The sequence below is a fragment of the Glycine soja genome, chromosome 19 (genome assembly GCF_004193775.1).
Source record: "Glycine soja cultivar W05 chromosome 19, ASM419377v2, whole genome shotgun sequence".
Taxonomy (NCBI): domain Eukaryota; kingdom Viridiplantae; phylum Streptophyta; class Magnoliopsida; order Fabales; family Fabaceae; genus Glycine; species Glycine soja.
In genome coordinates, this window is record NC_041020.1 from 3498578 (window position 1) to 3523100 (window position 24523).

The window sequence follows — 24523 nt, forward strand, 5'->3', positions numbered from 1 at the left end:
ATTAGGAAATAAATTCATAACCTAATCCGTTTTCAATTCTATGTATAATCATAATCATGAAAATAAAAAATAGAATTGAAGAAAAAGATGAACATTCACAAAAACTAGAAATATACTAGAACTCAAATTCGATCTTGCTTGGAATAGATCCTTGAATCGATTAAGTGTTTAACCTTCCATGATCATCACCAATGAAAAAACCATGAAATTTATGCAAGAGAAAGGAAGAACAGTTGAGAAAATAAAGAGAAAAAAGAATTTGATTCTAAAGCTTACACAACAAGTAACTAAATCTATTCTTTACAAAAAATAAACTAACTAACTAACTTCCACTAAAATATAGTGACTACTCAAAAGAAAGGGATTAGCCTTGATTAGGCTTATCTAATCTACCTAATTAAACTAATTACACAAAACAAAATCCAAATTCACATCCCAATTCTCACTTTCAAGCCGAATTTGACCCTCGAAATGGCAGAAATACCCCAAGCTTATTTGTGACACAATTGAAGATATTTTTCTTAGCTCTCCATAGAATACTAGTGTCCTATAGGCCCTGCATAAGTCAAATAAGTAAGTAAGCACAAAAATCCGAAAATAAGTTACAATTATCAATTAAGCTCAATCATTTGCTTAATACTAAAATTAAATTAAAATAAAAAAATAAAAGTCAAAGAAATATTAATTGAGCTAAGAAGAATAGAAAAATATTAAACTATAAATGTTGAATCACACATGGCAACTTATCATTCCAATACTTTCTAATTTTTAGTTATCATTCCTATACTTTCTAATTTTTCTTCTTAAATGCCGTTCATGTAAAGTGCTTTGTAAGATGGCTGGGATGACATCTGATAGTTAGTAATGATTGATGCTATTGGAGAAAATTCTTATATAATTTAAAATCTAGGTTTATGGATTCTTAGATTTATTTATTTGAGGACTTATTATATTTTATTTAATAATATCATTGAGAACTGACACGTGGTTGTTTTAACATAACTGATCTTGAGTTTGAATCATACGTAGTGGTTTTACTCGATCAAAAATCTTGAATTTTATGTTTATGTCTTGACAAGTCCCATCCCTTCATATTTAAATAAATTTATAAACAAGTTCCTAATTTCAGTTCATAGATGCACATTAATTTTTTAGATTTACAGAAACCATCCCTCCTCAAATAGTATCCTTTCTTTTTCTTAAAACTCAAAACACTTGAATAGTTCTTTATTTTTTTAATTAAAAAATGAGAGAAAATTGTAAATTAAGGATAATAATTACCATGAAACTATATTACAGAAATACCAAAAATCTGCTCCTAATCCATCCGTGGACCACACCAACACTTCTTAAGCATGGTATTTGTATTGACCAATAAAAGTTATTCTATGAAGAACTATAAACTATATCATGCTATGAACAGGATCAGAGTTGCATTAGTATAAGAAAACGACCTATACTCAAAATTTGTTGTGAAACCTAACATGTGGAGAAACGAGGAGCAGTGAAGTGCGTTCACAGAATCTGTGGAAAGCCTTCCCGTCTGTCTTCAGCAGCAGAACTGGAATCAGCTTCAACCCTCCTAAAAACTAGCTTTTGTTGGGGAATTTGACCATTGGCAAGTACTGTGACTTCTGTGTCTACTAAAATTGTGTCTTCTTCCTTGAACTCTCCTCTAAGAATACCCTTGGCAAGTTCATTCTCCACGTTTTGCTGAATCACTCGCTTGACTGGCCTAGCACCGTAGTTTGGATCATACCCCAAACTTCCAAGAAGTTGGATGGCAGCTTCTGTAACTTGGATTTTCATCTTACGATCCACAATTCTCTTCTGCACACGCTCCAACTGTAACAAAGAAGAGAGTCTTGTGTCAAATTGAAAGAACGTGAAACAATTCCCAGAATTATATTTCATAATCAATATGTAAACAAGTAGTTCTTTTTTGGGTAAAATATATTTTTAGCCATTATAAAAATTTAATACATTTTTAGTCTCCACATTTACCAATAGTGATGTAGTTTTAGTCCATCATCAGAGACTGAAAACATGTGGTTCTGTTGAAATGTAGAGACTAAAAACATTAAATCTTTATAGGGACTAAAACCAAAATTTGAGACAAAAAACATATTCTACCCTTCTTTCTTTTTTAGGTATGTGTGGAGAAATGGACTTTAACATAAATGTATGTTTGAGTGAGGACAAAAATACCTGTAACCTGACAATACTACTTATTTGGTCGCGGTCTAGAGGCTGGAAAACAATATACTCATCAACTCTATTCATGAACTCTGGGCGAAAGATGGATCTTGCAGCGTCCATTACCCGCTGTTTTATAGCTTCATATGTGGACTCTTTGGGCACAGTGTCATCATCTGTATTGAGAATGTACTGAGATCCAACATTTGAGGTCATAATGATAACTGTGTTGGTAAAACTTACGGTCCGACCCTGTGAATCAGTTACCCTTCCATCATCCAAGATTTGAAGGAATACATTGAAAACATCTGAGTGTGCCTTCTCAATCTCATCAAACAAAATGACAGCATATGGTCGGCGACGAACGGTCTCTGTTAGTTGCCCTCCTTCTTCATACCCAACATATCCAGGTGGAGCCCCAATCAATCTTGAAACCGTATGCTTTTCCATGTACTCACTCATATCAATCCGTACAAGTGCTTCTTCTGTGTTGAACAAATATGAAGCAAGGGCCTTGGCTAGCTCGGTCTTTCCTACACCCGTTGGTCCCATAAACATGAAGCTAGCGATTGGGCGATGGGGATCTGAAAGACCTGCTCTTGAACGTTGGATAGCCTCAGCTACTGCCTTGACAGCAGGATCTTGACCGACAACACGCTTATGGAGCTCTTCCTCTAGATACAACAACTTCTCTCTATCTGATTGTTGAAGTTTAGAAATGGGGATACCAGTCCACTTGCTTACAATTTCAGCAATGTCATTTCCAGTAACTTCCTCTCTTAACATAGACTTACCAGAGTTCATATATTCATGCAATTCTTTCTCTGCACTTTCAAGTTGGCGTTGCAAGGAGTTTAGACTACCATACTTCAATTCAGCAGCACGATTAAGATCATACTCTCGCTCAGCCTGTTGAATCTCAAGATTTACCCTGTCTATCTGCATACATATATAAACATTGGAAATGATCAAAATCAGATTTTAATCTTCTAAATAATAAACCATTCTTTTGTGCAAGTAAATTTCTAATGTTAATGCATAATTACCAAATAAACCCATATACTTGCACTAGCTCAAAGTGATGAAACCCAGCCAAAAGCTGTGTTCTAAAAGTTCACTTATTTATAAACTGCAAATGCACCTTTAGCAAAAAATAACAAAAATATGATAACATACCTCCTCTTTAATCGACTGCAGATTAGTCATTACAGACTTTTCATGCTCCCACTGTCCAGTCAATTCATCCTGTTTCTCTTTTAAGAGAGAGAGTTCTGTCTCAAGACGATTTAATCTATCTTTAGAAGCCTTGTCTGTATCATTCATGAGAGAGAGTCTCTCCATCTCGAGTTTCAGGACTGACCGATTAATCTCATCAAGTGCAGTAGGTTTTGAAGTAATTTCCATTTTTAGTTTAGCAGCTGCTTCATCAACCAGATCAATGGCTGCAATTTAGAAGTAGCTCACAATTAGCACTTTATGAGCATTATTGATGTGAATCTACACATACAAAAAATGTAAGAGTAACAGTTTAACATTTTTGCTTAAAACCACAGGAATTTTTTATCAAACAGAAGGAAAAAAGGTGTTTGGTATTGACTATGCAAAACAGATATTGACTCAATGTTATTCAAAAGACAGAGTATTAACCTCAATTTATACTAGTATGAGACTCATAATTCTAATCAAATGAGGAAATCAATAAGGAAATATAATGAAAAACGGGAACCACACCTAAGTGATCATCCAAGATACATTATAAGCTATTTTCGATAAACTGAGAGGAAAACAGAGAAGAAAAAGGAGAAGAACAAAGCTGATTTTATTGATATGAAAAACCAAGTTAAGGATAGTTACAATCTAAGTATTTAAACCTCTATACAACAGAACTAACTATAACTAATTCTAACAGAAAGCCAACTAACTGATCCTATTGAGGTGCAGTTAGAAAAGCCCTTATACTCCCCGAATTACTAACTAACACGAAATGGGTGCTGTTAGCTTTTGCTAAAAACACCTACAGTAGATATTCAGTACAGAATGGGTGCTGTTAGCAAAGGCTAACAGCCCTTATAGACAAAATACAAAACAGTTTTCACAGTTATACATTGATATATACTGATAAGCTAGAACACTAAAATTATGACAATACTCTAAATATTCTGAAACTTTTAACAAAAAAAAATTAAAAAATTAACAAAAGATAAAAAAAAAAAAAGAGAAATTGTAGCTATATATTAATCTTCGAAATGCAATAAATTGAAAATGATTTAAACTATGGCACACGCATGCTCGCAACAGCAGGGAATTACTATATAGCTTTAAAGATCTTTACATAACAGTTTCTATTAACACCATATTAATGATATGCTATTTTCTTAGCATTGGGATTTCCATGGTTTTGGGAGCAACAGCAAACAAATTCTTCTTTAACAATCATCTATTCTGTAGATTATCCATAAACTATCAACTGCATGCTTCAATTAGTCATAAAATATTCTAATCCAGAACCCAAACATCATTCTTTTGAAACAAGTAAGGTATCATAATACTATAATTATTTACCAGGAAAAATGCTAATGAAATTTCTCAATCTTTGTGTAATATATATAACTTGCCAAGAGAATTGCAGGAAAAAACCTTTATCAGGAAAAATGCTAGTATTTACCAGGGAAAACCTGTATCATAACACTATAATTATTTACCAGGAAAAATGCTAGTATTACTGTATTAATACCTTTATCAGGCAAAAACCTCCCACTTATGTATCGATCTGAGAGAATTGCAGCATCCACAAGTGCACTGTCAGAAATGCGAACTCCGTGATGCAGCTCATATCTTTCCCGCAGTCCCCTTAGTATTGAAATGGTATCCTCAACAGAAGGTTGGTCAACATAAACTTGCTGGAAACGACGCTCAAGTGCAGGGTCCTTCTCAATATACTTTCGATACTCATCTAATGTTGTTGCACCAATACATCGCAGCTCCCCCCGACCAAGCATAGGTTTTAAGAGATTACCAGCATCCATAGCACCATTTGAAGCACCTGGTGTATGATGGATATAATTGCAATCAAATTCACATCCACGTGTTAATTAAAAATTACTGTTGTTACAAACAGACGCAATATTTTTTTTTTTTTTTGGGGGGGGGGGGGGAGGGAGGGGGGGAATATGAATTGAAATGTATTATCTTTCAAGATCTGAATATCCATTGATCTAAAAGGTTTTGGTATATCAATTATGCATCAGACAGAAAGAAAAACAAAAGTTGAAAGAAATTGAAGACAGTTGTCAGGACCCTTCAAACAGCATTTACAATACCAAAAATCAGCTTTCTAAAGTAGCAAACTCTTAAACACATTACCTGCCCCGACAACTGTATGGATTTCATCAATGAAAAGGATAGTCTGACCATCAGATTCTGTTACTTCTTTCAGAACAGCTTTCAGTCTATCCTCAAATTCTCCCCGGTACTTTGCTCCAGCAATAAGTGCACCCATATCAAGGGATATAAGCTGAAAAGAGACAAGGGTATCAGATCAATTTTACAACTTGACCAACACATGGTTCAAAAAGGGACACAAAATAAGATAAATATTACATTCGGAATTAAGGGTAGGATTTATACAGGGTATAATATAGTGAAAAAGAGATAAAAACTTAAAAAGCCAGATATTTTAATCCCACATTCCCATTCTTGCCCCCCTTTTTCTTCCATTTTCAGCTTATCAATAATAGTAGAAACTTAGAATAGCCAAAATATTAGATAAAGCACATACCCTTCGATTCATCAAAGCTTGAGGAACATCTCCTTGAACAATTCTTTGAGCAAGTCTGTTTGTAAGGCAGAGCTAGGTCAATGTATAATGAACTACCAAAACCATCCACATAAGGTACAAAAATTTGACCTAGTCATCTTCTAACAAAATTATGAGAAAAACCAGGACATCTGGTTCAACAAAAATGTTTCACTGGTATCAATCTCCATACCATGTACAGAGCACAGTTTCGATTTAAATCACGTCACCTGACCTGATGTGGCTTTAATATTACAGTTGGTGCAGTGTCGCAACTACATCACCCTGTAGTTGCAGATTGAATTCACAAGAAAAAACACAATGACCGTAATGTTGCTGCTTTTTTAAACAAAATAATATTTAATGATTGCAAACTTGGAAAAAATGCAACAACCTACATCACAGTAACTGCAAGGGCTGTGACAATAAACATATAATTGATTATATTGTTTCTTGCATTGATTCTAATCTATGCTGCTATAGGAAAGGTAAAGCACCACTGGATCGCCATCTTTATCCTAAATGATTGGTTTTAGTATAAGAAGAAAGTGGAATATAATGTTATTTCAAACAACGGGTCACCACTTACACCCAATTCCTAATTTTAAGGAACTTTTCTTTCAAAAGCAGAAGAGAAAATTATCATTTTTTTTTATCAACAAAGATAAATTATATATATATTCGAGTACCAGAGGTACAAAGATTACATAGGTGAGTTTGTCCAGGCAATTGGTTCCAAGTATCAGACTTAATACAGTGTGTTACATATATGAATCTATAACCTATTGATGTCCTATGATTGCTACCCTCGGATGATAAACAAAACCTTTTCTAAGATTAATGGACCATTGGTTAAAGTGTGTTGCTGTCTCCAGATTTCTGAACCATGTCCACAGTAAGAATGTTGCATCATCCAACAGTTTGTTGCCATTGGAAAAAAGTATGTTGTTCCTCTACTGCCATATGGTCTATGCCAAAGCCAACCATCAGCATTACCATCTGTTAGCCCTTATTCCATCAGCCAAACCAAATACATGTTGAAGGAAATGCTGCCTTGGATTTTGCAGGAAAACACCTAGGATATTCACCCAAGACAAAGATCCCCACCAAATAGGAAGGATTTTGCTGCAGTGGAAAAATAAATGGGCTGCATCCTCCTCCATGTTCCTGTAGAATGGGCATAGCATGTCATTAATCTTGACCTGTTGCCTTCGCATATTTGTTTTTGTTGGCAATCTATCTCAATTAACAACCTCCATGCAAATACTAAAATTTTGCTTGGAACCTTTAATTTCCATAATTCCTCAAAAACTCCGTCATAGCTCTCCTATATTGTTTCCCCCCTCCATATTATAGACTCCATTTCCATTTGCCAAGCAATGCAAGATTGAAAGTCCTGATGTCATTGATGCCTAATCCCCATTTTTTCTTTTGGGAGGCACACTGTCTTCCACTTAATCCAGGAAATCTTGTTCTGTTCAGTTCCACCACCCCATAGGAATCTGCGCTGTAAGCTTACTAGCTTGTCCACCACTCTATTAGAGACCCGGAAAAATGAAAAGTAGTAAATGGGAATAGATGTTAAGACCAACTATATAAGTGTCACTCTCCCCCCAAAGGGAATGTGTCTTTGCTTCCACTTTGTTAATTATCTCTCACACTTGTTGATGATAGGATCCCACAACTGACATTGCCTTGGGTTTGCCCCAATAGGTATGCCCAAATAAATTAAAGGGATGGACAGCAAGCTACAATTCAAGTGGTTTGCAGCCTCTTGCTTCCACTGGTCGACATTCCAATTGTTCCAAAACAACTTTTTGCAAAGTTAACTTTGAGGCCTGATACAAGTTCAAAGGTCCTTAGAATGACTTTGATTGCGTTGACATTCTGCATTGACGCCTCACCAAAAAATAGTGTCATCCGCATATTGTAGGATGTAGATATCCACATTATTTTAGCCCACTAGGAATCTTCTAAACAGATTTTTCTCCACAGCTACTCTCATCAATCCATTTAGAGCTTCAGCAACAATATTAAACAGAAGAGACACTAATGGATGCCTAAGTCCTCTTTGTGGGATGAATTCAGCCGAGGGACTTCCATTCTCCAATACTGAAATGGATGCAGATCTTAAGCAACCATCAATCCATTGAATCCATTTGGAACAAAAGCCTATCCTTCTCAACATGTATATCAAGAAATCCCACGAGACTGAATCGTATGCCTTCTCATAGTCTACTTTGAACATCAGGCATGATTTTTGACTCCTATAAGCTTCCTTAACCACCTCATTTGTTATGATCGCACTATGCAACAAATGTCTGCCCCCTATGAATGCAAATTGTCTTTCATCCATTATGAGTGGCATCATCTTCTTCAGTCTTTTAGCCAACAGCCCTAAGGAAGAAGATGATGCCACTCATAATAGATGAAAGACAATTTGCATTCATAGGAAAGTTATTGGCAGTGGTTTCATATTGTTGGTAGGGCAGTAGCTTAAGGATGTTGGCTAAAACTTTCCTTAACAACTGCCAATAACTTTCCTTATGAGTGGCAGTGGTTTTATATTGTTGGTAGGACAGTGATTTCACTAATATGAAACCACTGTCAATAACTTTCCTTTCTAGTTTGAATGTTTTTTCACTCCATATACATAAAATCCCTCCTGCTGTGTTAGATGCAGGTTGCGCTTCCCAACTTACTTCAAGATCTCCCCACAATGCTTGACACATGGATTTCTCAATTATCTCCTTCTTTGTCTCTTGAATACAGATCATGTCTATGTGCTCTTTCTTGATCATTCTTCTGATTGTTGTCCATTTGATCCCCTCCCTAGCCCTCTGACATTGTATGTGATGATGTTCATGGGGTACTGCTCCTATTTAAATTAGGCCAATCTCTTAATCTTAATTCCTACTTTCATGGCACTTCTATTTCGAAATATTATACTTTCATAATCATACAGAATGTAATATTTGAAACAATTATCATTTATTTCTTAAGAATATTAACAAAAAATAGAACTGTCATGTAAAAAAAAAAAAATTGTTTCACACCATCACAAGTGCCATTCTTGTATGTATGAAACAGGTTACATGTGAAACTCAGTTAACAGATAACAGTAGCAGCCTGTAAAATTTAATCAAAAAAATAATTAACAGTAAAATGCTAACAAATAAGACAAACACAGGCAGCACTTGGGAGGAAGACCTAAGCACTTACCCTTCAGAGATTGCAGTCTTTCCAACACCAGGCTCCCCAATTAGCACAGGATTGTTCTTTGTTCTCCTGGAGAGAATCTGAATGCACCTGCGTATTTCGTCATCTCTTCCTATGACTGGGTCAAGTTTTCCTGCTTTAGCCATTGCTGTCAAATCTTTCCCATACTTTTCCAAGGCTTCATATTTTCCTTCAGGATCTATAACAAATTTAAATTGGGACTTAAGAATCACAAAATATTTATAATAAAATAGTTCATGCACAGATACTAATGGCCCATGGAAAAGTCAAGCACAGCCTGAATTCTCTGTTTTTAGCACGTTCTGAAGAGATTAAGAGTCCATTTACTTTTAGAAAACAATGTCAGTTTTCATTTTCTGTCTTCCTTTTTAATTACAAAACTGCCACTTTATTTTCAATTTGTTTCCTGTTTTCGACGATTTGTACAGGAAACAGAACAACAAAAGAATCGCTTTCATTGTGTCTTGTACAAATCTTTGAAAACAGAAAATAGATTGAAAACAAGGTGACAATTTTGTTACTAAAGTGAAAATAGAAAATGAAAATAGAAAATGAAAACAAGATCTGAAGTTTTTAATAGCATAGATTTAACTCCCCCCAAAACAAAAGCAGGTAACAAGGAGGAAAAAAATGACAACGGTGACTTAAAATACAATTATACATTATAACTATAAAAAGCGGACAGATAGTAAATGACCTTGGTCAATAACTAACTGGCGTCCCCTTATGGACTCTATGGCAGATTTTAGTGCTTGCTGAGATATTTGAAAATCTCTAAACAATATCTTCCCAAATCGTTTATCTTGGGCAAAACCAAGAACAAAGTGCTCAACTGACACAAATGAGTCTCCATATTCTTTCTTGAAGTCCCTGGCTCTCTGAATCAATGCCTCCAAATCACGCCCCAACATTGAACCAGTGGATTCCCCTACAACCTAACATAATTGGACAAAATTCTAACAATCAGGTTCTTGGGCAACAGACATGGCTAGTAATTTACTCAGCCAGCAAAAAATATAAAAGTGTATTTTATAGGCATCTAAAAAGATAAAATGAGTACCCATGTGTTTGCTCCATATCATTTGCATTAGGCATATGCGCAAAACCATACATTGACATACAATAGTGAATTTGGGAATTCAAGTCATATTATCAGATACTATTAATATAAAAGAACCATCACAAAGATCCACAGTCTGACAATTACTGGACCTAAACTGCAGCCAACAGCTGTAAGTCAGCAATATTTCTAACATCAATACAATAAATAAGTCTTTTCTAGGACAGAACCAGAGGTGAAACTTTAAGTAATTATAGACTTGCCATACAATCATACTGAATGAAGGATGTGAATAAATAAGTGATTTCACCCACATCAAATGATATAATTTGAATAAAGGAAGTGTAAGGGTTCAAATTGCATATCACCATATATTAACTGTTTGATCAAAATTAGTTTTGCATTTTACTCTTATCCTCTGCAATTTTTGCTTTGGATGGGAACAACGCTTCATAAACTATGAAGATAGGTCAGCCATAACCACATACGTGGTAGTGCTATGTTAGTTTCATGATTCATCTCAATGTTATGTCATTATAAAAACAGAACTAAATGTCTATTACTTTCCTTCCAAGCTTCTGTTATACAGCTAGCATTTCCGTAAGAAAAAGTTGTGTACTTAAAATGTCTTAATTCTGAAGGAAAAGTACACCCATAATCCACCTTGCAAGAGAATATAGGTAAAACCAATAAAATCCCATGCCTAAAATAAATGCCAACAAGAGGAAGTGAGACTACAATAACAAGCTAAAAGCATAATTAAGAGCACCAAATCATATCCAAAGGATTTCAGATTATTTGTCAATCACCTTGGGTTGCCGCTGAATGTGCTTATCAGTAGTCTCCAGAAGCCGAGTATTATCTACCCCAACCTTAGAAAAGATCCGGCGAGCAAGTCCATTCTTTTGCTCTAACAAAGCTTTCATCAAGTGCTCAGTCTCCACAATCTGATGCTTGTTCTCCTTAGCTACTTCTGGTGCTGAGATAATTGCTTGCCATGCCATTTCCGTGAATTCCTGTTGTGTAATCTGCCATTGCATCAAAACCCAATATCAACCACTACATCTCCAACTAGACCCGATTAGCACAAGTGACCCAAAATCACAAACAATTCAGATTGCTACAATTGAAATGAATCAAGTTGAGTAGAGTTAAGCCAAGTTAGACCTGACTTGCATAGCTAATATCAACCCATTAAACTATAACGACTTAAATTTTCAACACAATAAAACCTACTTTTCTATATATCTTTACTCACAAGTAATTTAGCACTGAGACAAAAAATAAATACAGTTATAATTTAATTAAATTCTTTCTATAACAAGTAAAAACAAAACCTTCACCAGGAAATCTTTAACTCATTTTCAAGGAAACCATTATAGCTACAAAGCACAGCTATGGAGCAAGTTCTAGAAAAACATAACACATGTCACAACAACGAAAATACATAAAATTAATATAAAATTAACATAAACCACAAATCTTAAATCAGAATAGAGAACAGAGAACCAATGTTTCAGAAATAAAACACAACAAAATCTCACAGTTTATCTAATTATTACATATTTTCCCATCTTAGGTTTAAAAAAAGGTTAAATACGTATTCAATCCCAAAAAAATGATCATTTTTAGTCCCAAACAAATCACCTCTTCTTAGTACATGTTTGGATTGAAATTAGAAATACTGTGCGCATCCTAATTGCAAATCCATTGGATAAAAGCAAAAGCAAGGGTCTCTTCTTTGGCAAAATTATTTTTGCCTCAAAAGTAGTTTTTCACTTGAAAATAAAAAATGTACTTATCATGCTTATGAAAATGTGTTAGTTGTTACTGACGGGTAACACACCCGACACATTCTCATATTTTATTAGAGGCTAAAAAGGAACATTTTCCACTAAAACCATATTTATCCCATAGTTAATAAGTAGAGTACTTGGAGTGAACTAAAAAGTGACACGAGTCTTAAATTTTGAACTAAAAAAAAACAATTGTGGAAAAACGTTTTTTTAAGAATTTGTTTTTAAAAAAAAAACAGAAAACTATTTTTTTAAGCAAAATCAATTTAAACAAACAAATTAAAAACAGACCATTTCTTATTTTATTTTTTAAAAAAAATGTTTTTTAACAAATAAGTTTAAACAAATGCGCGCATAATAGTTCCTTCCCTTCCCTGATAGCTCACTAATCTTCAATCCTGAAAACAACTAAAATAGAATGTTTATAACAATGAATATTGTTATGAAGAGAAATGGTGGTTGGTATTCTCTTTCTAACACTCTCTTCATGATTGGTTAAAATTTATTAGAAATCATCGAATGTACAAGTTTACCTTTCCACTTGATGAAACTGTGCAGCGGACAAAGAACAATGGGTTTCTTCGCGTTCTCGAAGACCCATTTGAGAAAGCTTCTCTTTTCTTCAACGGTGTCGAATTCAAACCCTTCAGGGAAGTGGGGTTCGCGGGAAAGTTAAAGGAGACTCGAAGCTGAGAGAATCGAGTGTCGTTGTTTCTGTGGGCGCAAATTGGAACGGAGGGGCGAAGGGTGGGGCCCGAAAACGACGTCGCCGAGGCCATCGCCGGTAACCGGAAACGGCGAGGATTTTCCGGCGAGGTTGTTGGTGTTGTGGAGAAGGTTGTGTGAGTTCAGTACGGAAGCATGCGAATTTATTAAGAGGTTGGATGCGCTGGGTTCACCAACGTGGTTCAGTTTATATGTGATTGGATCATATTTTTATGTGGCATTATCATATTTGATTTCATTTAATTCATTATTATTATTATTATAGATAAAGTTAAATAAAAATAAGTTTGTTATGTTTTTTATCAACTGCAAAGGGATATGTTTATGCGAGGAATGCTGAATTTTGTTGAAAAATTATGATTTTTGTGGATCTCATATTTAAATTAGAAGATAAAATTATTCATAACAATTGTGATCTATAAAAAGTTACTAACAAATTTTACTAACTTTTCTCATGTTTAGGTGATTAATATATGAGATATTTAGTTATTTTTTTTAATTTGATTCTTTATCTTTTAAAAAAATTATTTTCATCTTTTATCTTTTATGTTTTTAAATTCATTTAGAATTGTAGATCTCATATTTTATTTTATTTTTATTCAATTTAATTCTTCCCCACTCTAAACCATTTTCGGGTTTAGGTTTGGAGCATGCGAAAAAAAGGGTTCATCCATTCACTGTTGCTTTTATCAGCGGCGCCTCCGTCGCCGTTGTGGGTTGGAAAGAAGAAAGAAAAAAAAAAACTCATTTTTTAGATAATTTTTAATCGCTAATATCTTTATTTCATTAATACTTAAGTTTGTCCCGTAAACATCATTTTGATCTCTTTTTTAATATGAAGGATTAAAATAAATTTTTTAATAAATAAAAGACTTGATTGAAAAAAAAAAATCAAATCAAATAGGTGATTTAGTTTATTAATGATTAGTTGAAGGAGAAACACTTCTTATCTCTATATGTATTTTTAAAATAAAAAGAGATAAAAAGTAATGATGACAATAGTTACATCATAAAAGATTTATGAATGAAATGGAATAATAAATAAATGGATGATTTAGGAATAAAAAATGTGTACTTCAAAGAAGATAATTATTTTTATTAATAGTTATTGATGAATATTATTATATTACATAAGTTTTGTATTATGGAAATAAATCAAGATTAAAAAAAAGTCATTTTCAATTATATGATGTATCAAAATTTGAAATTTCAAACTAAATTTAAAAGAAAACTGGTATATTAAGCATATATATTACACAAGACAATATTTATAACAAATAACTAAATTTAATATATAAATTATATTATAATTAAAATTAATGATAAATAAATACTACTTGAATGTATAAATTATATTTCAAAATTATAATAAACTATTTAGATATAAGATTATTTTCAACTTTAACCCAAAGAAAAGATTATTTTTAACTATTGTTTATGCAATGCAAGAAAATATTTATAAAACTTTAACCCAAAAATTTATAAAAAAAAAATAAGTATTTTAACATATAAAATATATTTTAAATTTATGATAAATGATTTACACGGTGGTATAAAGTTACTAATGATCATTTCTTTTGAAAATATTTAGAAATTCAATTTATAAATTAAAAGTGATAGATTAAAAGAGGTTTAGTTTTACTGATAGATTAAAACAGATAAAAAAAATTAAGATTTTTTAAAAATATTATCATCCAAGATTTTTTTAAAAGAAAAACACTATTGTTGAAAAATAACTTCTACAAACCCTCTCATTCAAAGTTGTTATTCTAGTCTATTTTAGATAGATGATTTATTTTAAAATTATTGAAATTGAATTTTTTTGATAATGATGCTTTTTTAAGGGAATGATTGAAGAGGGAAAAAAACTGACTTTAAAATCCAAATTAACTCCAGGAATCTCTCTAATGTGATTAATCAATCAACACTTCACATTTTGATATATTATCCCTTTGGTCTTGATATTGTGAACTAGAAGTTTGCAATCTAGTGATTCTATCAAGAAGATTAAACTTAATTAATTGAACATAATATTGACTTTTAAAAATTTTATGGTGTTTATCTTTGATTTTTAAGGATAAAAAAAACAAGAAGATAAAGCTTACATTCTGACTCAAAATCACCGAACGGAATCCTATTTTCCATGAAAAAGACAGCAATATTTCACTTCACAAAGCCAGCAGCAGGAGGAGAAAATGATCAACATCAGCTTTAAAATGATCAACATCTCCAAATATGCCCAGAACTAGATTATAACCAGATTTGACCGAGAAAATGCCTCTATGATGATCATGTTTTCATTATTATCATCAACAACAACAACAACAACAACAACAACGCCTTATCCCACTAGGTGGGGTCGGCTACATGGATCAACTTCCGCCATAATGTTCTATCAAGTACCATACTTCTATCCAAACCATTAATTTCGAGATCCTTTTTTATAACCTCTCTTATAGTCTTTTTGGGTCTTCCTCTGCCTCGAATTGTTTGTCTTCTCTCCATCTGGTCTACTCTCCTCACTACAGAATCTACCGGTCTTCTCTCTACATGCCCAAACCACCTAAGTCTATTTTCCACCATCTTCTCTACAATAGGCGCTACTCCAACCCTCTCTCTAATAGCTTCGTTTCTAATTTTATCCTGTCGAGTCTTACCACACATCCACCGCAACATCCTCATCTCCGCTACACCGACTTTATTCTCATGTTGGCTCTTGACCGCCCAACATTCTGTTCCGTACAAAATCGCCGGTCTTACCGCAGTCCGATAAAACTTTCCCTTTAGCTTGATCGGTACCTTTGCATCACATAACACCCCCGATGCTTTTCTCCATTTCATCCATCCTGCTTGAATGCGATGATTCACATCCCCTTCAATTTCCCCATCATCCTGTATTACAGACCCAAGATATTTAAACCGTGTGACTTGAGGGATAATATGGTCTCCTATTTTCACCTCTGAGTTAGAAACCCTCCTTCTTTTGTTGAACTTACATTCCATATACTCCGATTTGCTTCTGCTTAGGCGAAAGCCATGTGTTTCTAGAGCTCGTCTCCAAGTTTCCAACCTCTCATTCAATTCCTCCCTCGACTCTCCAAGGAGGACTATGTCATCTGCAAAAAGCATGCATCTCGGCGCTATCTCTTGGATTTGTTCCGTGAGGACATCCAGAATTAAGGTAAAAAGGTAGGGGCTAAGGGTTGACCCTTGATGTAAACCAATTGTGATGGGAAAATCGTCTGACTCTCCACCCTGTGTCCTAACACTAGTCGATACCCTATCATACATATCTTGGATAGCTCGAATATATGCAACCCTAACCCCTTTCTTCTCTAGAGCTTTCCACAAAATCTCTCTAGGCACTCTATCATACGCTTTCTCCAAGTCAATAAAAATCAAGTGCAAGTCTTGTTGGGCCATGCGATATTGCTCCATCACCCACCGTAATAAATAAATCGCTTCCATGGTCGACCTTCCCGGCATGAAACCAAATTGATTCTCAGTAACTTGAGTCTCCTTTCTTAATCTCCGTTCGATCACTCTTTCCCATAATTTCATGGTATGACTCATGAGCTTGATTCCCCTATAATTTGCACAATTTTGTATATCCCCCTTGTTCTTATAGATTGGCACTAACGTGCTTCTCCTCCATTCCTCCGGCATGCGTTTTGACCTCATAATTTCGTTAAAGAGTTCGGTGAGCCACTCAAGACCTCTATCTCCAAGAGTTTTCCACACTTCAATAGGTATGTTGTCTGGCCCCACCGCCTTACCATTACTCATTCTTTTCAACGCTTCCTTTACTTCCTGTTTCTGAATTCGACGATAGTACTTATAGTTCCGGTCCTCTTCTCTTGTGTCTAGACTGCTAGAGTCATATCCATATCCATCATTAAATAAGTTGTGGAAATACGCCTTCCACCTTTCCTTGATATCTTTTTCATGCACTAAGACTTTGCCTTCTTCATCCTTAACACACTTTACTTGATCCAAATCTCTAGTCTTCCTCTCTCTACCCTTAGCAAGCCTATATATAGATCTTTCTCCGTCCCTGGTTCCTAGAGCTTGGTATAGTCCGTCAAAAGCTTGGGCTCTTGCCTCACTCACCGCCTTCTTGGTTTCATTTCTAGCTATCTTATACTTATCCCAAGTTTCAGAATTTCTACACCTAGACCACTCCTTGAAACACTCCTTTTTTACTCTAACTTTGCTCTGAACATTTTCATTCCACCACCATGATTCTTTACCCCTAGGTCCAAAACCTCTAGATTCACCCAACGTCTCTTTAGCCACTTTAATAATCTCTTGGGACATCTTGTTCCACATATCATTTGCACTTCCTTGTGATTGTCCACACCAACCCTCCCATATCTTTTGTTGGAAGCTTCCTTGTTTCTCACCCTTCAAGTGCCACCATTTGATCCTTGGTGCTACCAGAGGACTTCTTCTCTTTGCCCTATCTTTAATTCTTACATCCATAACCAAAACTCTATGTTGGGTAGTCAAGCTCTCTCCCGGGATAACTTTACAGTTCAAGCAATACTTCCTATCAGACTTCCTGATAAGGAAGAAATCTATCTGAGAACATGTCCCTCCACTTTTGTAAGTGATAAGATGTTCCTCTCTTTTCTTAAACCATGTATTGGCTATAGAAAGATCCAAAGCCTCCGAAAACTCCAAAATGGATTTACCCTCCCCATTCATCTCCCCTAGGCCAAAACCCCCATGCACCCCCTCAAAACCTCTAGCCACGCTACCTACATGTCCATTGAGATCCCCTCCTAGGAAGACTTTCTCTCCTTGGGGTATATCCTGAAGTACCCCTTCTAGATCCTCCCAAAATTTTACCTTAAAGTGTTCTGCTAACCCAACCTGAGGTGCGTACCCACTAATAACATTAAAGGTGTCCTGTCCCACTACCAATTTTAAGACTATGATACGATCTCCTACTCTTCTTACATCCACGACATCCTTCTTCCACTCCTTGTCCACAATAATCCCTACCCCATTTCTTGATCTGATTTTTCCCGTATACCACAGCTTAAATCCCGAGTTGTCTAATTCTTTCGCTTTTTCACCTGTCCACTTAGTTTCTTGTAGGCACATAAAATTGATCTTCCTCCTCACCATAACATCCACTATTTCCATAGATTTTCCAGTAAGTGTGCCTATATTCCATGTACCAAAGCGAATCCTCCTGTCATGAACTAGCTTCTTTACCCACACCCGTTCACGAAAATGTGGGAACCCTTGCTTACTTTTCACTACATCCGGACGGCGATGCAGCGGCTCTTGTTCTTTTGACACTGTACTCGAGCCATACAGCGCGTTGCTTCCGGGCAACGACCTAGCATTCACATTATTACGTAATTGATCCATGTCATAGAGATTCGACAAAGTTTAACGTTGGCTGTCGAAAGCCTAACACAACCCTCTCCTTTTATCCGGGCTTGGGACCGGCTAAGAATAGCAAAGCTACCCTAGGCAGGATTTCATTATTATCATCATATTAAAAAAATTAATTTGTCGTATTTTTTTTTAGATTTAAGAATTAAATTTAAATTTTTTATTTTTTAAGATCATTTTATCAATATTTCACGTTTTTAAGACGAATTTGATTATTTATCTTGATAAAATTGATATATAAAAATACATGTCATATATACATAAAAACTTCAATTCTTAAACCTATTAATCAAATACCATAAATTAATAATACGGAGTCCTTTTACATACATATTCATCTTGGTTGAGAAATTAAAGTATCAACTAGGGTTTATTTGATAGAGGAGATGAGATAGTAAAGATAAAAATATGAGAGAAATTTTTAATTAAAATAGAGGATAAGAAATGTTGATCTCACACAATTTCTTTTGTTTTTCTCCCTTCATTCACCCTATTTTTCTCCTGCCAAACACACCACTAAGCCAATACGATTCCAATGAAGAGTGGAGTGGTAGATCTACTATACTAATGTGAACTTTATAGATGCCAACATCTCCTAAATCCTAATGCATATCCTTACTCTTGCCTCTGAAAAATATAAACATCAAGAGTATTGCATATCTTGTTGACGGGCTCAAAGATACAAGCATCTTCTAATCAATTAATTTTTTTTTAAGTTTTTAACATATGAAGGATTTGCGGATCAAAACATATGAACTATCTCCTAATCAAACCCTACCTGCCATTGAGAACTACCTATCTTATCCAATGAATACTTGTTTTTTTTTATATCCTGAAGAGATAGCATCATTTCCACTTACCTAAAAGGCTGAAATTAAGCAATTTAGTTTTTAACACTCAAACTTCTACATTAGTTTGAAGGATTTATACCCATGATCAGCAAATCAACTTGATTGATAATCAGAACGAAATTTTTTATTTTCGAAAAAAAAAACTCATGAACCATAACATCGCTAGAGCATGTAGACAAAGCAGTAGATTTGCACTGCAAAAGTGCAAACTTGGCTGAATCTTCCAAACCCACAAACTTCTTTATAAAACTAATTTTTGTTGTAGGTTAAAAAGTTACACTACATTTTATAACAAACTTGCTTTAAGAACAAGAACATTCAAATATAAATCACTCGGCCTAAAAATCAAATATAACGAAAATCAATATTGCAAATCAATCCAAAATTATTTTGCAATTAAGCACTTATTCAAAGACATAGAGTATGTTTAGGAATCCGTTGCAAAATTACATTTAAGGCTCTCTTACTTTTGCGTTCATTTTTCTTCTATTCACTGGATTTGTATTGAAACCAAACATACTAACTACTTGCTAAAGAAATTATATCTCTAAGAAAGCTTTCATCTCTTGGTCAAGGTGAATAAAATCCTTCTCAAGGTGCTGCAAACCAATATTGCAAATCAATTCAAACTTATTTTTGCAATTAAACTCTTATTCAAAGACATAAAACATTGTGTTCATTTTGCTTTTATTCTTTAGATTTGCATTGGAACACTTACAATAACATTTTCAGGGATGGTAAAGAACTTCTTGGGAAGACAGTTAGATTTCATCTCAAAATCAATTTATTTTTAGTGAAATTGTCCAACAGATATGTAAGCTAAGCTGTATTCTAAGGAATGAGACAACCGATGTGGGACTTGAGTATTTCTCAATAAAGACAATACAAGGATAAAGTGTGTGGCTGTGCCTGCCAACGAGAACCTAGACACGAGAAAGTTAACCAGAAAATGGCCAATTTATACTAATTTCTTGTAATTAAATTTTAGAAGGTTTCTAGTTATCATGTTTAACTTTTTTCTACGAGCAAATATTAGCATTGTTAATATTATTAGTTTTTGTTAGCTGAAACATTCGAACATGTGACCTTTTCCTTTATATCTCTTATCATTTTTAACTTGAAAATAATTTATGTTTCTTGAAATATGATATATATTTCTTAATTACTGATTTTAACTTGAATAATTTCCATTTTTATGGTATTTATGTCTCATTAATTTTAATACGTCTCATTATTTGCTTTATGTTTTATTTTAAATTGCCTTTATTATTTATTTTGAACATATCAATTATGGATTATTTCTTTTTAATCACATTATTATATCGATTTTAGATATGTTTTAAAAATGAATGATAATTAATTTCGTTGAAAAGAAAAAAAAAACATTTCAACACATCATACACGGGTAATTAATTTTATATTAACAACTTCATATATATTAAATCAATATGATAGTATTGTTAAAATATTTATTTGCATGCTAATATTTGCACATTGATTGATATGTTCCGATATAAGGTGGAATGTAAAGTTAATTATCTAAGAGATCTACAAACAAGGAATTGGTCAAAGCTTTTGAAAAGAGAACTATGCTACTGCTTTTCAATTATAAAATTAGCATTCCTTCATTAATGTATCGTTGGAATGTGAAAAAATAGTTGTCCCAATTTAATTGATGAATTAGGTAAGTAACTCATTTGACTTACAAAATTATAATCACGACAATTATTATTATTATTTTCCTCTATTCATCTCCATATTTTTATCAGTAAAGTATTAGTAAAATAACTTAGAACGATAATGACAAGGAATAACACTTTTTTTACCAAATAATACAGACTATTTTTTGTTTATGACTAAAATTACTTATAATATTGTCATACCTACTATAATGTTTACAGAAAAAAGGTCTAAAAATTAATATAAAAGAGACACAAATTTAATTTTATAGAAATTTATTTAAACTTATATTAATATATTATGAATATTAAATTCCAACCCGTGCAAAGCACGGATAACCGGCTAGAATTTTTTGTAATTGTGGACAAGGTACATAAGGCAGACATGTTTCTCTATTTTAATATTTTTTGTTTGTTCCTTAACCTTTACTCAAACACTTATTTACTTAAGTTTTTCATTCACTGTTGCATAGAGTGCTATCTCAAATCACTTTGAAACTATCTTAAGCTTTAGTTGGTGAAGGTAAGAACAACTCTCACGTGTATCTGCTTTTTCTGCTGTTGATGGATACATGATACCGTTGACTTTAAATTAGGTAGTCCAATTTGAAGAATTGAGCTTGGTGGTGGTGTTAGATGCATGTTGTTTTGGATTTGGATATTAATACTTACTGGTTTTGGCATTTTGAAATTTCTTTAATTTTGTTCTGCTGATTAACTGCTAATGCATTATCCTCTACACGTTTCTATGCTTTGGTTGTTTCCATTAAGTATGTTAGATTTATTATAAAAGAATCGCATGGCATGTGTTTCTCAATGGAATCCGTTTTAGCTTTCCATTCATTGTAATGTAAAAATGAATTATTTGTCATTCTTTTAATTCTCTCACTTTTTAGGGAAATGACCATTGTTTCAGCACCAATAACACAATGTTGGGATCTTATGATGTAAAGCAAGTTTTGAAAGTCTTTTTTATGACCAAAATAAAATTTGTTAATACATCATTAGATTTAGTTCATAGAGTTGTTGGTTAACCCCTGTATCATAGGGATCTTTTTGCAAAGATTTCTGTACTCATGTTATGTTTGTTTAATTGCTTATGAAGTTACGAAGATGTTTCCATGAACAGGCATGGTGTGCTAAGTGTTAAGTTAACTAATGCAGCCACACTCTTCATCATTGATCAGTAAATTTCACATGATTTTTACACACAAAATGATTGGTTTAACTGAGCAAGATGGAAAAGTTAAGAAGAAGAAGAGGAACAAAAAGGATAATAATTCAGATAAAGGACAATAATTGAGAAGTATTTGAGGGACCAAGTTGATGGTTTATTAAAAAATTTGAGAATGGGTTACTCATCAGCAACAAGAAAGCCACATGCGGTGTTGACCCCATTTCCATTTCAAGGCCACATCAACCCATTGTTCCAACTAGCAAAGCTGCTTCACCTCAGAGGCTTCCATGTAACATTGTCAACATTGAACACAATCACAAACTCTTTCTCGAATCGAGGGGTCCGAATGCCCTTGATGGCCTCCAAGGCTTTTGCTTTGAGACCACCTCCGATGGACATGGTGATGCAGATGTTGCTCAAGACATAATCTCTCGTTGTGAATCAATTAGAGAACACATGTTCCTCCCCTTTTATGATCTTCTTGTTAGACTTGAAGATTCTTCCACTAAGGGTCTTGTTCCCCCAGTTACTTGCTTGGTTTCTGATTGTGCCATGTCTTTTACTATACAAGTTGCTGAAGAACTTTCACTCCCTATTGTTCTATTTCAACCGGCGAGTGCATGCTCGTTATTGTCTGGTTTGCACTTTCGTGCTATTTTTGATAAAGGTCTCATACAACTCAAAGGTGTGAATTTAAGCCCTTTCTTTAGTAAAGTACATGTACTTGAGTAAATATTCTAGCATGACCAACGATTAATGTACATTGAAATAGTAATTGAAGGTAACAAAGTCCTTGACTCTTTGAAAAAGTTATTTTAAAGTTATCTCAAGTTTTTTTTATTAGTTTTCATATTTGTACATTTTATATATGTTTGTATATTAGTTTTCATGTTTGTATATTTTATATATGTTTGTATATTAGGTTTTTTTTTATATTTTTAAACTTAAGTACCAGAAATTGCATGTTTTCATAAATGGAGCTTGGAACAATTATTGGCTTTTGTAATTATGACCCTTTTTGTGGATCATTAGAGCTGACCTTGTCATGGGTGGCTCAGTGATTTTGTCATCTGAGTTTGTTAATGAAACTTCAGATAGAGGCCTAATAGCAAGCTGGCGTCCACAAGAGCAAGTGCTGAACCAGACTTCAATTGGTGGATTCTTGACTCATTGTGGATGGAACTCAACAATTGAAAGCATTTGTGCAGGTGTGCCAATGTTGTGTTGGCCTTTTTATGTTGATCAGCCAACAAACTGTATATATATATGCAATGAATGGAACATTGGGGTTGAAATTGACACTGATGTGAAGAGAGAGGAAGTGGAAAAGCTGGTCAATGAATTGATGGTGGGAGAGAAAGGAAAGAAAATGAGGCAAAAGGTTACGGAGCTGAAGAAAAAGGCAGGGCAGGACACTATTTGATTGTTGTGCTGTTTGAGAATTAGAAATAACTTCCTCAGTTAGATGAGTAACTTATTTCACATAATATTCAAATCTCTTATGAGATATTCTAAGCTGGAACTACTATAGAAAGCTGGGAGCCTAGTAGTTGCAGTAGCATATGTGCAAATGCTTAACACTTCGAAGAACAAATTCAATGCTTCAAACTTGTATTTCGCTAAACACTTCACTTTTTCTATATTAATTTTAGTCCTCATAAATTTATTTATATTTTAAATGATTTCTGTCATGTAAGTGATAATGTAACATATATTTAGACATGCCACTTCAGTGAATACTCGAAGATGATATATTATGTGATATGTCCAGACTCTGGATGTCTGACATATCATTGCTAAATGAAATTACAGATCACTCAATATAGTAAAATAAGAATAATAATGATAATGAACCGTTTAATTTTACTTCGACAATTTCACCATATATATATATATATATATATACTATTTTGATGGTCTTAGATTCATCATCGATGAGCCCTATAATATTATGATGATATTTATTATTTTGGTAAGATAATATAATTATTTTATGTTTATTATAGTATCATTATTGTTCTGATATTTTGGGTAAGGTATCAAGAGGCCAAGGGGATACAACAATGATTAATAAACATATTAAACCTGTACAAAAGAAATAAAATAAAAAGTTGTTCTAATTTTTTAGTGGTCGGAAAAGAGAGGTTGTTTCAAGAGCTTGCTCTAATGTTAAGCAAGTACAGATTTTCAAATGTCAGAACCTCAGAGAAACCAATCCTCTCATCACCCTTTATGGCCCACACTATAACTTCAGCCTCATGAAGGGCACAAATTCTCCAAGGTGGTCCTCACAACATGTTTCATTGCAGAGTTGCACCATGGCAGTGGCCCATATAAAACGAGCTAGTTTGGAAGCTACAACATAAATGGAGAGTATGTATTTAAATTAACTTTTTTTTTCTTCAGAAAAGTCTTCTTTTCAATGCTTAAAAGGGAAAACATATTGAGTACAAAAATTAAAATAAATTTTAAAATAAGCTAATTCAAACATTTTTACAGATTAGTGATTTGGATATTTTGTGCATTTCACACTGGTTCAAAGGGGTAGCTGCCCCTACTTTGTGTATAAATAATCTGCATATTTTTCTTCCAC

The 24523-nt window shown here is 33.8% G+C and overlaps 1 protein-coding gene and 1 pseudogene across 2 annotated transcripts; one reads left to right on the top strand and one right to left on the bottom strand.

Annotated features, from left to right (window-relative positions):
• Nucleotides 1-246: 246 nt before the first annotated feature.
• LOC114399943 (chaperone protein ClpB3, chloroplastic-like) lies at nt 247-12996 on the bottom strand. Of its 2 annotated transcripts, XR_003663868.1 has the most exons (11): nt 12622-12996; nt 11102-11320; nt 9930-10167; nt 9215-9410; nt 5975-6029; nt 5560-5710; nt 4931-5239; nt 3373-3638; nt 2209-3135; nt 1455-1845; nt 247-556 (listed from the first exon to the last, which is right to left on the bottom strand). XR_003663868.1 is itself a non-coding variant. In XM_028362174.1 (10 exons), exons 1-10 carry the CDS (start codon nt 12865-12867, stop codon nt 1516-1518), a joined length of 2937 nt encoding a protein of 978 aa, XP_028217975.1. In that variant the 5' UTR covers nt 12868-12996; the 3' UTR covers nt 1258-1515. The 2 variants fall into 2 exon arrangements, 1 of the variants encoding a protein (XP_028217975.1); XM_028362174.1 differs by lacking the exon at nt 247-556 and having other exon boundaries at nt 1258-1845.
• Nucleotides 12997-21191: 8195 nt separating this feature from the next.
• On the top strand, nt 21192-23602 carry LOC114399563 (annotated as a pseudogene).
• The last annotated feature ends 921 nt before the right edge of the window (nt 23603-24523 follow it).